We start from the raw sequence: 14,066 nt of genomic DNA, 5'->3' as shown, positions 1-14,066 counted from the left end.
AAACGGGTTAATGGGTAAATGTATGGCTACAGGTAAAGAAACAGCAGGTAAATTACAAAATGTATGGTTATTTTAAGGTTTGAGTTGCCAAAGGCAGCTTATTGTTCAACATTTCTAATAGAACAGCTGTAAGATAGCTCTGAAACTTTAAGTTGAATACATTTCAACTTGATATCTAAAAATAGATCCTACTGTGAATATTTGCAAATTAAGTTTATTTTTTTAACTTTCACATTAAAACATTGAAATATGAAAACAGAGTTTGTTCTCTTGCTGCTTAAATAGATCATTATTCATTATATTTACACAGCCAATAATGAACTCAGCACAATTACTGTTCCATTTTCAGCCAGCTGCCACTAGGTGGTGTATATATCCTTTCAAACCCCTTCATTTAAATACAACACATTACTTCTATGTGTAAAATAACAGCAGGTGGCTTTAAGGATGGATTAACCTTATAATCACAGAGGTGACAAATTCAGTTAAACACAAGTTACTCTGGCAGCTTAACAAAGAATCCTTTTAACGATCCTCTTGAACTTTAGCGGTTTCCCCTGTACGGTATTCATGCTCATTCAAGCAGTACTTTGAAGCTGAGGGGGGATGAAAGTCTTTAGTGCTCATTGACAGTGTGCATCATCGGCGAGTCTCTTTGTCCAAAAGGTCTTTAGCTTCGTTGATCTTGGCAGCGAGATACGGGGAACCACCTGCAAACACAAAAACAATTTTGGTGCAACTCACTAAACCGGCTCTACATGCAGTCTAACAGACAGGTTTTGGTTAGAAGCAACTTTATCTCTTGAATTAATATCACAGATAATCACAGATAACAGATCGATCTGGTTTAGGTTTACCTTTATCCGGATGGTTCAAGACCATAATCCTCCGATGGGCCTCTCGTACCTTGGCTTTAGTGCTGGCTGGGCTGGATGTAACATAATACATCCATGTGATTAATTAGAAATGATAAAAATATGCCACATTTTAGAAGACCAACATTATTTATACCAAAAAGATGCATTACCTGATGCCCAGAATGAGACTGGCCTCTCGTTTGGACATCTTCTGCTCAAAACCTCCTTTGTAGTATGATGAAAAAGTCTGAGGAGACACCACAGTATTAGACCTTTGATTATGTATGCCAAATAACTTTATGATAGAACAGATTTTTTTAGATCATTCCTCTAAAGACAGGCTAAAGCTACAGCACCCTCTGGCTTTCTTTAAAAAGGTTAATAGTCTGAGGAGGAATATATTTCAAACATACTTTTTAAATGACGTGTGAAACACTCAGGGTGACAAATGCAGAACATTTATAAAAAACAGCACATAGAATCTATACCACAAGTGCACACGCAGGCAAAAAAAATGCATAAAAGTTCATGAAACCTAAAAATAGTTCCCTTTATTATTTACATGGTTTGGGTAATGACAGGTGAAAAAGACTCAAGACCAGTATTTCCTGAATCCACCTGCCTGTAATATCTGAGATCAACATGTTAACGTGGCACAGTGTGTAGCAATTAGGGCTGCTCGATTATGGCAAAAATGATAATCACGATTATTTTCACTGAAATTGAGATCTCGATTATTTGATGATGTTTATTTAACCCTTTAAGACCTACCATAGAACCAAGTCCGCCAGAGCTTATATTATTTTATTTTATTTTTTTTTTACATGCTGTTATAGCCTGTTATAGCCCATATTTTAATAATATGTATGCATTAAGTCCATAGTAATTACATTAATTGCAAAAAAGCGCAATAAACTACAAAAAAATTGAAAGTCGTTTTTGGTTTGTTTTTTTACATATATTTCTACTTGAGGAAATTTAAGAGGTTTATCCCTCAAAACTTTAAATACAAAAAAGTTGCAAAAAATAGTTTCCCACCACAGGAAATTTATTTTGAGTGTCTTCATAGTTTTATTTTGGAGATACAGCAATTTTTATATACTGCAGGAAAAACAAAAAAAACAAACTATGATGCAAATTTGCAAAGAAAACAGCATCTGCATCAAAATAAACTATTTCCAGCAGTGCAATTTGAGTTCTAAGCATCACAGAAACTATACAGAAAAGTATAGAGTCAAATATGACTTATAAAAACACCAGTATAGGCTTTTAAGGCCTACAAGTAAAAAACTACATTTTCCACGAAAATGATGTCACTTCCGGTTTCGGACAGGAAATGGCAGACATGCGGTAGTTCGCATCGACGTCTTTTTCAATGTGGGAAGTGTTACAAACAGCTGATCGGATCGGCAAAGGTGTTTCTGGAATATTATGTTTTGTTGCTGCAAGCGCTTTTTATGCAATTTCTGCAAAGCTTTATGTGGAAGGAAACCGTGACCGAGGACAAGCTGATGACATAAGATGTAAGTACAACTCCTCCGGTTTCATATGCAAAACAAATTATTGCGCTAGCTTACAGGGCTCCGGTTCTACAGGGGTTTAAAGGGTTAACAATAACAATGTATTGAATAATGACTTTAAAAAAAATAATATAAAATAGTGTGCAAATACTGATAACAGTGCAAATGTTTGCAATATAAAAAATAAATGAAAAATGTAAACATCTATGTTTAGTGAACTTTGCAGTGTTGCTCTGTGGTGCAGCTACGACACTGTAGCAAAGTTTACACATTATGTCTACTTGATCCACGTCTGACTCCGCCAACCCATAATGTTTCCACACCACTGAAGTTTTTTTTTTACCTCTCTTTTCAACCAAAGGCAGTCACTCTCCTCTCCAAATAACTTCTGCTTAGCTTTCCGAGCTTCCTTTCGGTCCTCTTAATTGTTGTGAGGCGTGTTCGAAATGCAGAGGTGCGCTCGATTTGCCACACGGAGCAGCGCGAGAGTAAAGCACGAGGGAGGGGCTAATAATCGGCTCAGTCATTTTTAATGATCGTTGAAAGCCCAGATCATAATCGTGATTAAAATTCGATTAATTGAGCAGCCCTAGTAGCAATTATTCACCTGGAGTAGATATAAGCATTACAGTGGATGTGCAGGATGTTCATCATTTACTTACTGACGAAGGCATCTTCTTCACAGTTTCAGAGAAGACTTGGCCAAGAGGCTTCCAAAGGTGGAAAGCATACCGGCCTGTAGATTAAACACAAGACATGCACAAGAATTTTAAACCAGAAAAAAAGAAGAAGAAGAAGAAAGCTTTCAAACTACAGAAAAAAAAAAAAATCAAATTCAAAATCAAACCATTATTACCTGCAAACCCTGCTGCAGCCACACCAAGACCAACTGCAATTAATGTCCGTCCCTGTCACCAAAAACGAAACATCCAGCTGTTAGCACACTGGGTCAGACAGGTCATTCGACACAGATACTTGAGTAACTTCACTATTTAAAGTTAAACTTTATTGACTTGTGTCTGCTGATCATGTTTACAGTGTTTTAAAGCAAATAACCTTTGCTTTAAAACAGACACCTTTTCCTTTGGAGTTCTCTCTATCCCCTCCCATGATCCATAGCTTCAAAGCTGACTCTGGCTTTTCGTCATGTTTCTACAGAAAAAAATAGGCCAAAAATGATGCTTTTCTTGCATCATTTTTGAATGGCCATTTTAAACTTCTAATATCTAGAAACCTACTTCAGCTAGGAACTTAAATTTTTTTAGGGTGTATGTCTGGTACTAGAGCGCTACGAATACAGACCTCAAGGTGAGTAATTATGCCAGAATGCCAGATGCTTCAAGCCCAAACTATTTGGACCTCCGATATCTAAAAACAGACTTTGAGGCGTGTTGCTGATTGTTGTTTACAATTTCTCATATTCGAGGTGTTTTTGTTTCCCCCCCAAACAGTCCAAATGAATGTGAAACTAAATGGTTGCACAGATATTAAAGCCTCATTATCAAAAATAAATAAATAAAAACAAATAAATAAGAAAAAATACATTTTCTTCCAGCTTCCCTGTAATACCAAGTATGACACCATGTACCAAATCCAAATGAACTTTTTTGAAGGCACAAATTTCTCTTCATCATTATATCCTCCTGCCTCCTGACCCACGTTAACACATGGACTGAACATACACACACCCACAATGGACAACTGTACCCTCAAACACACAATAATAACATGGACTGAAACACCACTCACAACCACCAGCACTTTATATAGCCTCTGTAGGAATTATATCTCACTTATCATAACTGCACTACTGTATAGCTCTGTAATAATTATTCTGTACATACGATAATTTTTAACCCTACAACTGTTTACAACTTGCACAGTTCCCATTTCTGTATAGCTGTATATCTCAGATTCTGTAAAGTTATTTATTTCATATTCTGTATAGTTTTTCATATTTACATCCTGTTCATAGCCTGTACATAGCTTGTACTCACTACAGCCTGTACATACTTATAGTTATAGAATATTCACAACATACTTCACACCGTGTACATTATAACATACCATAATAGACCCATTTCTGTAATATACTCACATATCTATATTATTGCTAATATTTATTGTAATATATCTATATCACTAAAGCACTTCTGGATGGATGCAAACTGCATTTCGTTGCCCTGTACCTGTGCATGTGCAATGACAATAAAGTTGAATTCTATTCTATTCTATATCCAATATTCATCATGGTGATCGCTCTTATTTTCCCAATAACATTTTTAGAAATCATCCCAGTAATGCAACTTGAACTTCTCCGTGTTCATAGTACCAGATATTTAATATAGAAAACTGAAGTAGTGGTAATTTTCTAATACTGATAGTTTACTGTTTCTCGATGCCAGAGATACGTCTAAAACAGCCCTACCTCCATAATTAAATAAATGGGACCTGAAAACGTGCATTTTTTTAAAGCGTGTCTTTCCCCTGTTTAAACCTCAGTATATTTTGCATCGTATTTTTTAAGCCTCACAATAAATATTAATGACATCTAAAAGAACCTCTGCAAGGGCTCTTGTCACACATGGCCTGCACTGTGTTAACCCATCGACATACAAACGTCACTGTTCCTTGGAGTCATACATGTAACCCACATGTAGCTAGTTGTGGCTAACCAGGTTACGATTCCTCATCTACTGTTGTTTAACCCAGAGAAAATGAAGATTGCACCAATTAGCCCTGAAAGCTCGTGTCTGTGAGACATTCTTTAAAGCTTACTTTGCTCAGGTTAGTTCGCTAGCTTCTGTACCTGATGCAATAGACCGACGTGCCGTTAGCGGTCATTGAGGTTACTTAACAGAAGCGTCAGCTGCTATCCAACCACCTCGATTTAGTTTGACAGACACAAAAGTCCTAAGTATTTAAAACAGGTACTTACCAGCTGCCTGTCTATCTCCGCGTCACTTCTAACACTGGTTTTTGGAGAGTACTCAGTGTATCGCATCAGGTCTCCATCCACGGTCATTCCACCGGCGTTCGCCATGTTGCCTCACAACTGTTAAACCCAGAAATGACTTAGAGCACATCCGGTTGTGACTTTCACAATAAAGTCGTCATCTTTGTTGGAATGGGGACTGTGTGGCTAATTGCAGGGAACATTGAGATTTTTTTTTTGTTTAAATTAACTAAATGCCATTAAAAACTCATTTTCTTAATTTAAATGAAATAAACAGAAATGACAGTATGCTTCAAAGTAGTTCAGTTAAAACACTGTTGGAGAAAAATTATTGGATCTCATGATGAAAATGCAAGTTTGCTTACTTGAAGTACAGCATTCCAGTCAAGTCATAGCAAACACCATAAATAAACCAACACTCACCCTACCACAACCCCCCCGGTAATAATAAAAATCGAAATAAAATCTGATGTTTCATCTCCAAAACATAAAGCCACAACATTATTGAACATGTGTGCTCATGTGTCAAACAACGCTATACAATTGTGTATATATCATAAATATATACACAATGCTTTTTTCTGAATACTATTTTCGTGTTTAGCGCAGAAGAAACTGTAAAAATAGTATTTTCCAAGGACAGCACAAAAAAGAAAAGCGAATTTTAAAAAAATGCCACGGCTTTCCTATTGGTGTAAAAGTGAATCATGTCGACCAATAAAAAAAATAAAATAAAAAAAAAGATTTGACAACATGTGGGATTTGGTTATTTAGTGAGAGGGGAAAGTTTTGGAAGTGACGGCAGCAAAAAATCCACCAATATAGACTATATTTATATGAAACGAGCATACTTACTGCATTTGGTGTATTTTAACCATATATAATGCATATTACTCGGTTGTCTGGCTGTTATCATTTCTAACTTACTTAGCTGACTATTACAATGACAGGGACACTGTTTGCTTTTTAATGTAGACAACTTTATTTTTACTTCAAGAAATGAAACTGATCATTTAAATTTTTCTGTGATGCCAATTCACAACAAAACTCGCCTGAAGGAACTTTATACCGTAAGCTGAAAACCCTCCATAAGGTGGAGAAATCCCCGACAATCAAGTGAAAGCATAGAGAAAGGAGAGTATAGAGATGAGAAATAACTAGTGGAAAGAGAAGACAGACATTAATGATGTGCAGTGGTGGAATCACTGAAATACAAGATTGAGAAAGGGACCAGGGAAACCTATAGAGTCTGACAATGTTAGTGACATTACACACTGATTCAATATTAGTTTTAGTGGCCTCATTACTGCTGAGATGAATTTTAACAGTCTGTTTTTCAATAGCCAAACGTTTTAAATTTGTTTAAGTGAGATTAAGTGAGGCACTCACGTCATGTAAGAAAAATCAAGTGTTACTCTGCTTGCCCTTCTTTTGCTTCTCTGCAGCGGTGGTCCTCAGCCCGACTGTGATTGAAGGTGTTAACGGACATGTGGCTCCTGCCATCTTCGTAGTTTGCTCTGGCCCTCTCATTTGATCTGTCAAAGCAGTTTTGGTCTGGCTTCCTCTTACTCGCCAAGATGGAATTCTGTGTCCTGTAGCCACTGGTTGAGCAAGATGAACCCGCAGAATGATGGTATTTCTTCTGGTCATGATCTGACCTTTCACGTTGGTATGTTTTTTTTTTTTAAGATCTGGGTCACTCGTATCCTTTTTATCTTCTTCCAGATGTTTTCTTTTAAAGTGTGATTTGATTGGAAATATTGGAAATGTGTGAGCAGTTTTACAGTGACTGGGCCTGATGAAGTTCAGGCTGCTCCTCTGAGAAGAAGGATGGAGGCCAAGGGTGGGAGTTCTTTTGGGCAGGTTGTCTGGTGTCAGAGGTGGGCTGGTGCAGAGACCCACACCCTTCTGTCCCGCTATCTGACATCCCTGTCTTCTATATTTTAAAGCTATTAATGTGCTCATAGCAGGACTTAACGCTGCAGACAATGAATCATGCCATATGTTAAATTACTCATTTAAATGATAACAGCATTTTCACATAAAGCAAAGTAATATGTAATAAAATAAAAGACCAGATTATTTTTAATAACCTTATTACTATTAGAGTTCAACAAACATCAGGAGATCACACATTTCTGCAGTTTTATCTGCATAATCCTGAGGCTCGGTGGGGTGGATCTAAAGGGTGATCTGCCCACTATATGGTCAAAAAGTATACTTACATGTAAGAGGTCATCCAGAGATTTATTCATCTTTTCTCCACGAACTGAATACCAGACTCTTGGAAATACAGTTCAGATGTCTGAAAAGACAGTCTGAAATTTTCTTTGGGGTTGTCCTTGAATCTCCATCATGTATCTCAGCTGAGAGCACAGCAGAACATGTAATCAAACTAGGAGTCCAGCACAGACTTTTAACTGACATGCATCATGTTATCAATCTTTTCTATTAAGCTTGAAATCAAATTCTTCAGAAGAAATAAAAAGTGCTCTTGTATTGCTTTACTTACCATGGCATACTCACTGTACCCAGGGTACAGCAAGGAACCAGTGTACAGACTCAGCCACGCAGCCCAGGGACCATACATCTATGGCTTTTGTAGATGGAAGCCCCAGAATAATCTCCGGAGACCTGATGGACGACAAAGAGAAATGATTGTCACATTTTTTGTTTATGTTGACCATTTGGATAAGTATTATTTATACTACAGCTGAGAAACCCCTAACAGAAATCACAAACACTGGAGTTTGTGTAACTGTGTGAGGAAGAGATTCAATTTGATTCCAGCTACTTACCAGTACGGACAGGTCTGAATGTAAGAGCCCCACTTTGGCAGCTGAGGTGTCATAGGCGAGGTCAAAGTCAATAATTTTATTCAGTACGGCTCTTGGTGATATTTCACCAACATTACATTTTATAATTTCAGGTCTGTGTGTATTGTTCCAAGAGACTTGAGGTGATTAAACACTATTCCAGTCTGAGAGGTATCAAAGAATATGTCATGTTACGATTCAAATTTGATCAGTATCCATTTTCAGAGCATTAATGTAAAGAATCATGGAGTTAATCATACCTGCACGATGATGGGATGAATTGCCTTTTAATTGAGCAGTTTGAAATTTATTCCTTTCATGAAGTCAAAAAGACTTTTTAAAGATATTCAAACTCAGGAATATATTTGGTTTGTTGGAGTTACAGGCGTTACGTTTTCACATGGCAGTGAGCTAGAAACATGAGATGGTTTTTACATTAGTTTAACAGAAAAAAAACATTTTATAGGCATTTCATCACAGTCCTTACATCCACTGCACACATCTTTCTAACTGAAATTCTAGGGAGCAGTTTTTACCTCTTGGTTTTCCAATGGGTCTTTGGGTTCTCGTTTTTCATAATGGCTACAGCCTTTTTGTCAGCCATACTGACACATTTTGCAAATGTGCCATAAGACCCTTCTCAAAGGAGAGTTCAAATTTGGTACTTGGAGGATCTGGAGGTGAGCCAGACTCCTGGGACTACCTTGTCCTGGGCATTGTTGGGGAACATGTCTGATAAAACAATAACAGATAGAAGAGAAAAGCAGATTTAAACTTAAATTATAATAAAATAACATAGATGGTAAATACTAATGCGAATAGAAGATACTATTATAGACAAAAATACTAGTAAAGTATTGTGAGTGTAAACCAATCTGTTGCAAGCTGGATGAACAGACAGCAGATTATACACTGTACACACTAACCAAATTAATGTTTCTTATTTCTTCTTCAAAATGTAAGATGTGGTCAGTGTCATGTCAATCACAAATTTAACAATCCAACCAGAGAACAGATGGGTTTGGCTGTCGGAGTGGTGCTTTACTGAGCTTTCAGGTCCTAGAAGGGTAACCAGTTTGAAGCTGGAGGATCTTTAAATAAATACCCCATAAGGCTCATACAAGCTAGGTCCCTTAACTTTGGTCTGTAAAAATTGTAACTTGTGTAAATATTTTTTTATAAACACAAATTTTCGTCTGTAGATGCACAAACCTAAAATTTTCTGATATTTTGTGCTGTTCAAAACTACGCAGCCTGTTTACAAGTACAAAATATTTATGACCACTACTTGAGCCCATACACGTGGTTCTTTTTCCCATCTCAGCCACGGGACTGAAGGCAGTACTGCTAAGATCAAGAAACGCAGAGAAAAAAAAAAGAAGAGGAAAACCCAGAGTTGAACTGTAGGGAAAGAAAAGGCCAGCGCACTTGCTGGAAGTCCAGAGCCGGGTGACTGGATCAAGGAGAGAAGTACAGTTGTAAGATGGGTTATTTATGGAAGCCCGTTTCCACCACTAAAAAAAAAAAAAAAAAAAAAAAAAAAAGGGATCCATAACTCAAAATTTCGAGTTATTTTCTCGAAATTTCGACATATTGGCCCTGTTTCAGGAAGCCGGTTTAGAAAACTCAGAGTTAAAAACGATACGCAGGGTTGAGTAACCCCGAACTGTCCAACTCGGAATATTCGGTTTCAGAAAGGCTGATAACAATTAGTTCAGTCAACGCGGAGTTGCTTTAACCCCAAGTGAAGCGCGCGGACGAGGATACATAAAGCCCTGATAAGCGGAGCACAGATTAAGCGAGTCACCATGGAGACGGAGGGAAAGAAGGCGTGGTCAATGTATTTTACAGCGCTTGAGGCCGAAATTCTGATGGCAGCATATGCCGATAACACGCAAATTCCGCGGAAAAAAGTAACACAGCCACAGCTGCGAAAGACAGGGAGCATGCATGGCAAAACATAGCCGACAGAGTCAATGCGTGAGTGTTAATATAAACATTGATCTAGGGATTTCCACCCATTTAACACGTTATTTTATCATATGTTATTTTATTTGTTATTTTATACATTTTATTTTGTGATGTGATGTGAGCGCAGGTGCAACCCAACAGGCCCCAAACGTTCCTGGCAGCAAGTAAAAATGAAATAGAAAAATATAGTCCAAACAGGTAAGGTGTAATTGTATTATGAGCCATAGTGCTTGGTCTGTTTGTCCGATGTAAATCGATTGCAGTTAGAGGCTACATTAATTTCCTTTCTGTAAGCACTTATTGAAATTATCTGAGCACATTACAAGTACATATTTGCTTACTCTGTATGCTCAAATGTGGCCCGTTATAGCCAACAGAAAAAAAGCGGAGGCCCGAAAAACAGGTGGGGGTCCTCCACCACCACCACTCACAGAGGCTGAGCAGTTGGCCCTCAGCCAAAACAGTGGGCGCCCTGTGGCTGAAGGCATCTCTGCGGGGACATCCTCTGAGTCAATAACCCCGCAAGACACAAGTGCCTACATAGGGGGTAAATTCAAAATAATACATGATGTGCATACATCCTTTCTTCACAGTCACCTTTGCAGTGCTACTCATTCATTTGATAAACTCTTTACCATAATGGATTATTTTGTAGTGAAGTTATTTTCCTACTGATTTTGCCTTCCCTCAGTCTTGGTTGTCTTTGAGAGCATAATGACAATGAAGTGTAAGGTGATTGGTATGTTTGTTAATTGCCATTTGGTCCCTTGTAAGTTATAAGTGACCTGTATAAACCTCATATTCTATCAGTTGATGGTGGTGGTGTACTGCATCTGGTGCAGCCTCCTGTTGAGCCAGACCAACATGCAGTTGTGAGTAATACTCCACAGATTATATGAGTGTACAGTAGAACAGCAATGTTGTTTATTTCTTTACTACAGGAAAATAATGAAGAAACATTGACAGCTGTTACAGAGGAGGAAGCAACAGAGACACTTTATGAGGTTTACATCTTTTAATACTTTGTGTACAGGAAATACAGGCGACCAATAAAGCCAGTTGAACAAAAAATCTGTTTATTCTTCTTTCAACATGTTGAGGTGATGGGTCAAAAGAAATGATTGTGACATATGGTGTCTCTGACTGCGCTTCCATCTTGTATGTCCGTGGGAGGGTCAGGATGTTCATGGTTTGGATCACTGCTGATGTTTGGTTCAGAAGGACAGTGTTCTCCTCTAATTGTGGCAATGTTGTGAAGAATCACACATGCCACAATAATGTCACATGCCCTTTCTGGGGTGACCCTGAGTCTTTGCAGGCACTGGAACCGGGCCTTAAGCATTCCGATAGTCATTTCAATTCTGGCTCTTGTCCTGCAATGAGCCAGATTATATCGCTGCTGTGGGCCCGGTTCAGGGTCAGAGTAGGGGGTAAGCAAATAGGGTAAACATGGATACCCCCTATCACCAAGCAAGTAGCCAGTGAACTCTCCTAAGACAGAAGGATACACTTCAGTTCAAATGTCCCTGAAGCAATTGGTCTTTATATATTTTAAAGTATTCTCAACTCACCATGTCCAAATTTTGTGCTCAGTGTACATTCACGGAATATTTGTGAGTCATGGACAGAGCCTGGCCACTTGGCTTCCACATTTGTGATAATGTTGGCAGCATCACATATGATCTTCACAGTGCAGAGAACACAAATTAGCATCCATTACTATGATGAAATAATTTGTTAGTTTGAAATGCTACAGGGAACTATGTACCTGTACATTAATGCTGTGGAAAGACTTCCTGTTCACATAGTCTCCTTCATTTACTAAAGGAGCAATGACTGGAATGTGAGTGCCATCTATACAGCCAATCACGCCTGGGAACCCTGAAAATAAATGTAAAATTTAAGTAGTAGTCCAAGTATCACCACATCATGAATTAAGTTTTGGTCATCCTGATACCTGCAATTTTGTGGCATCCCTCTTTGATGAATCTTGTGGGTCTATGACCGGGGAACACCACAAACGAGTACAGGAGACGTTTCATTGCAACTGTAACATTCCTGACTGCCCGACAGACGGTAGCCTTGGAAACGTGCTCAGCGTCACCAATATTATACAGAAAGCTCCCGTTTGCAAGAAACCGAAGTGCAATACAAATAATATCTAATGAACTGAGAGCATGTCCGCGATGTGTCACATGCGTAATATATGGCCTGAGGATGTTATTCAAATAACTTATAGATTGTGCTGAGAAACGGTAACGTTCGCACAGAAAATCATCAGGAAATGATAAAATGTCCAAACGCGCTCTGATCACTCTCTCCCGGCGGAGAGCTCTGCGGAGAATTTGGGCTTCACGATCTACTGGCTCTTCAAGGAAGTGACACGCCATGTCCGACACTTCCTACAGTCAGGTTTCCGACAAAGGGGCGGAGACAGTCAGGGTTAGTTGTAGTAAACCTGCTAGGGGGCAGGTTAGCTTCACGGCGTGTGTCGTCATAGTGACTCACTCAGGCTTCAGCTGAACTCGCTTTGTGAAACCGAAAACCCAGAGTTTTCGTTAACTCAGGGTATACTTACTCAGTTTTTCCACTAAACCGGCTTCCTGAAACAGGGCCATTAACTCGAAATTTCAATTTATTAACTCAAAATTTTGAGAAAAGCAACTCGAAGTTTCGAGTTAGCGCTGCCAATCAGTAATCTACGTGAATGACGTCATTTCCTTGTTACCCGGAAGCTGAAGCCCTCAGCTACAAATGCTACAGCTAAGCTACCGGTATTACATCCAGTCGTGAATGCACAGATTGCTGAGTGTTTTCAGCCTGGCTTCACAAATGATGAAATCCCTGTGTTATTAGCTGAATCACATGGTGTTACTATCAGCAAACGTACTCGCGAACAGTGTTGCCAACTTAGCGACTTTGTCGCTATATTTAGCGAGTTTTCAGACCACTTAGTGACTTTTCTTCTAAAAAAAGTCGCTAAAAAAAGACGTGAAAGTGCGTATCGCTTTTACTCTCAACAAGCAGCGGGTGCTGTAATGCAGTCAGTTCTTCTTTTACTCTTTTACTCTTATGCTGTTTTGTGGATCACAAGGTTTAAAACTACTTATAAACACACACACAAAGTAACTCCACCAGAGTGCCTATTTCGGGTCACTTTTGCCGGTCCAAGCCCGGGTAAAGGAGCAGGGTTGGAATTGTGACATTAAAAAAAAACAATAATTGCTAAAAGAAATTTAATTTGTAGTTCTAAATAAACTCTAAATGCATTTAGGACGCTTTTTACTCACTTTATGTCTCTTCCACGATGTTATTTCTCTCTCCAACAACATAAGTTACAATTAGATTAGCATGACCAATTATGCAAATTAGGCGATGACGTCATTTAGCGACTTTTAGGACAACCAATAGCGATTTTCCTTACTGAGGAGTTGGCAACACTGGACGGAGAAAGGGAGCCAGGGACAACAACATCACATTAGAAAGGTATAGTAATCGTCCACAACTATTTTCAGTTGCGGATGATAAAGGATTCAGAAAGTTTATTCATGCAGGCCAATATGACAGAGAATATGCATCTTCTTTTTGTTTTCATATTGTAATTTATATTTAATTGTGTTGTGGTTTGCAGTGTTTTGTGTTGTTTCATTTAAAATTTGTTTAAAAGGAAAAAGCTGAAAATTTAAATAGTTAAAAGTTGAAATGTGAATAGTTGGTTTTTGTATTATATGATTTATTTATTACATTTTATGTGGAGTGAATAAATAAAAGTATATTTACGGTGGCCCCTAGAGACAAAGCACGTACAAACTCCAAAACACGTACAAACTCCAAAACACGTACAAACTCCAGAAGCACGTAAAAACTCAGAAGCATGTAAAAACTCCAAAACACGTACAAACACAACAGAAGTGCTCCAGGATGCTGGGCGCAGTGTTGAGCTTTT

The 14,066-nt window shown here is 38.3% G+C and overlaps 1 protein-coding gene and 1 long non-coding RNA gene across 2 annotated transcripts; both read right to left on the bottom strand.

Annotated features, from left to right (window-relative positions):
- Positions 1-196: 196 nt before the first annotated feature.
- dnajc15 (DnaJ (Hsp40) homolog, subfamily C, member 15) lies at positions 197-5,466 on the bottom strand. Its single transcript, XM_014410548.3, has 6 exons — positions 5,316-5,466; positions 3,234-3,285; positions 3,040-3,113; positions 1,028-1,104; positions 858-928; positions 197-710 (listed from the first exon to the last, which is right to left on the bottom strand). Exons 1-6 carry the CDS (start codon positions 5,418-5,420, stop codon positions 640-642), a joined length of 450 nt encoding a protein of 149 aa, XP_014266034.2. The 5' UTR covers positions 5,421-5,466; the 3' UTR covers positions 197-639.
- A 2,098-nt stretch (positions 5,467-7,564) lies between these two features.
- On the bottom strand, positions 7,565-13,600 carry LOC143412896 (uncharacterized). Its single transcript, XR_013093422.1, has 4 exons — positions 13,411-13,600; positions 8,686-8,881; positions 7,846-7,967; positions 7,565-7,699 (listed from the first exon to the last, which is right to left on the bottom strand). It is a non-coding gene; the product is annotated as an uncharacterized LOC143412896 (long non-coding RNA).
- Positions 13,601-14,066: the final 466 nt, after the last annotated feature.

Source organism: Maylandia zebra, linkage group LG16 (assembly GCF_041146795.1).
Source record: "Maylandia zebra isolate NMK-2024a linkage group LG16, Mzebra_GT3a, whole genome shotgun sequence".
NCBI classification, from domain to species: Eukaryota; Metazoa; Chordata; class Actinopteri; order Cichliformes; family Cichlidae; genus Maylandia; species Maylandia zebra.
This window is presented reverse-complemented; position numbering and strand designations above follow the sequence as displayed.

Bases quoted from the DNA above. Each gene is read 5' to 3' on its own strand.
- dnajc15 (XM_014410548.3), bottom strand. From the start codon at position 5,420: ATGGCGAACGCCGGTGGAATGACCGTGGATGGAGACCTGATGCGATAC. The intron at 3,286-5,315 runs GTAAGTACCTGT...TTTTGGTGACAG, and splicing joins CGGAGATAGACAGGCAGCTG to GGACGGACATTAATTGCAGT. The intron at 929-1,027 runs GTAATGCATCTT...TGTTACATCCAG, and splicing joins AGTCTCATTCTGGGCATCAG to CCCAGCCAGCACTAAAGCCA.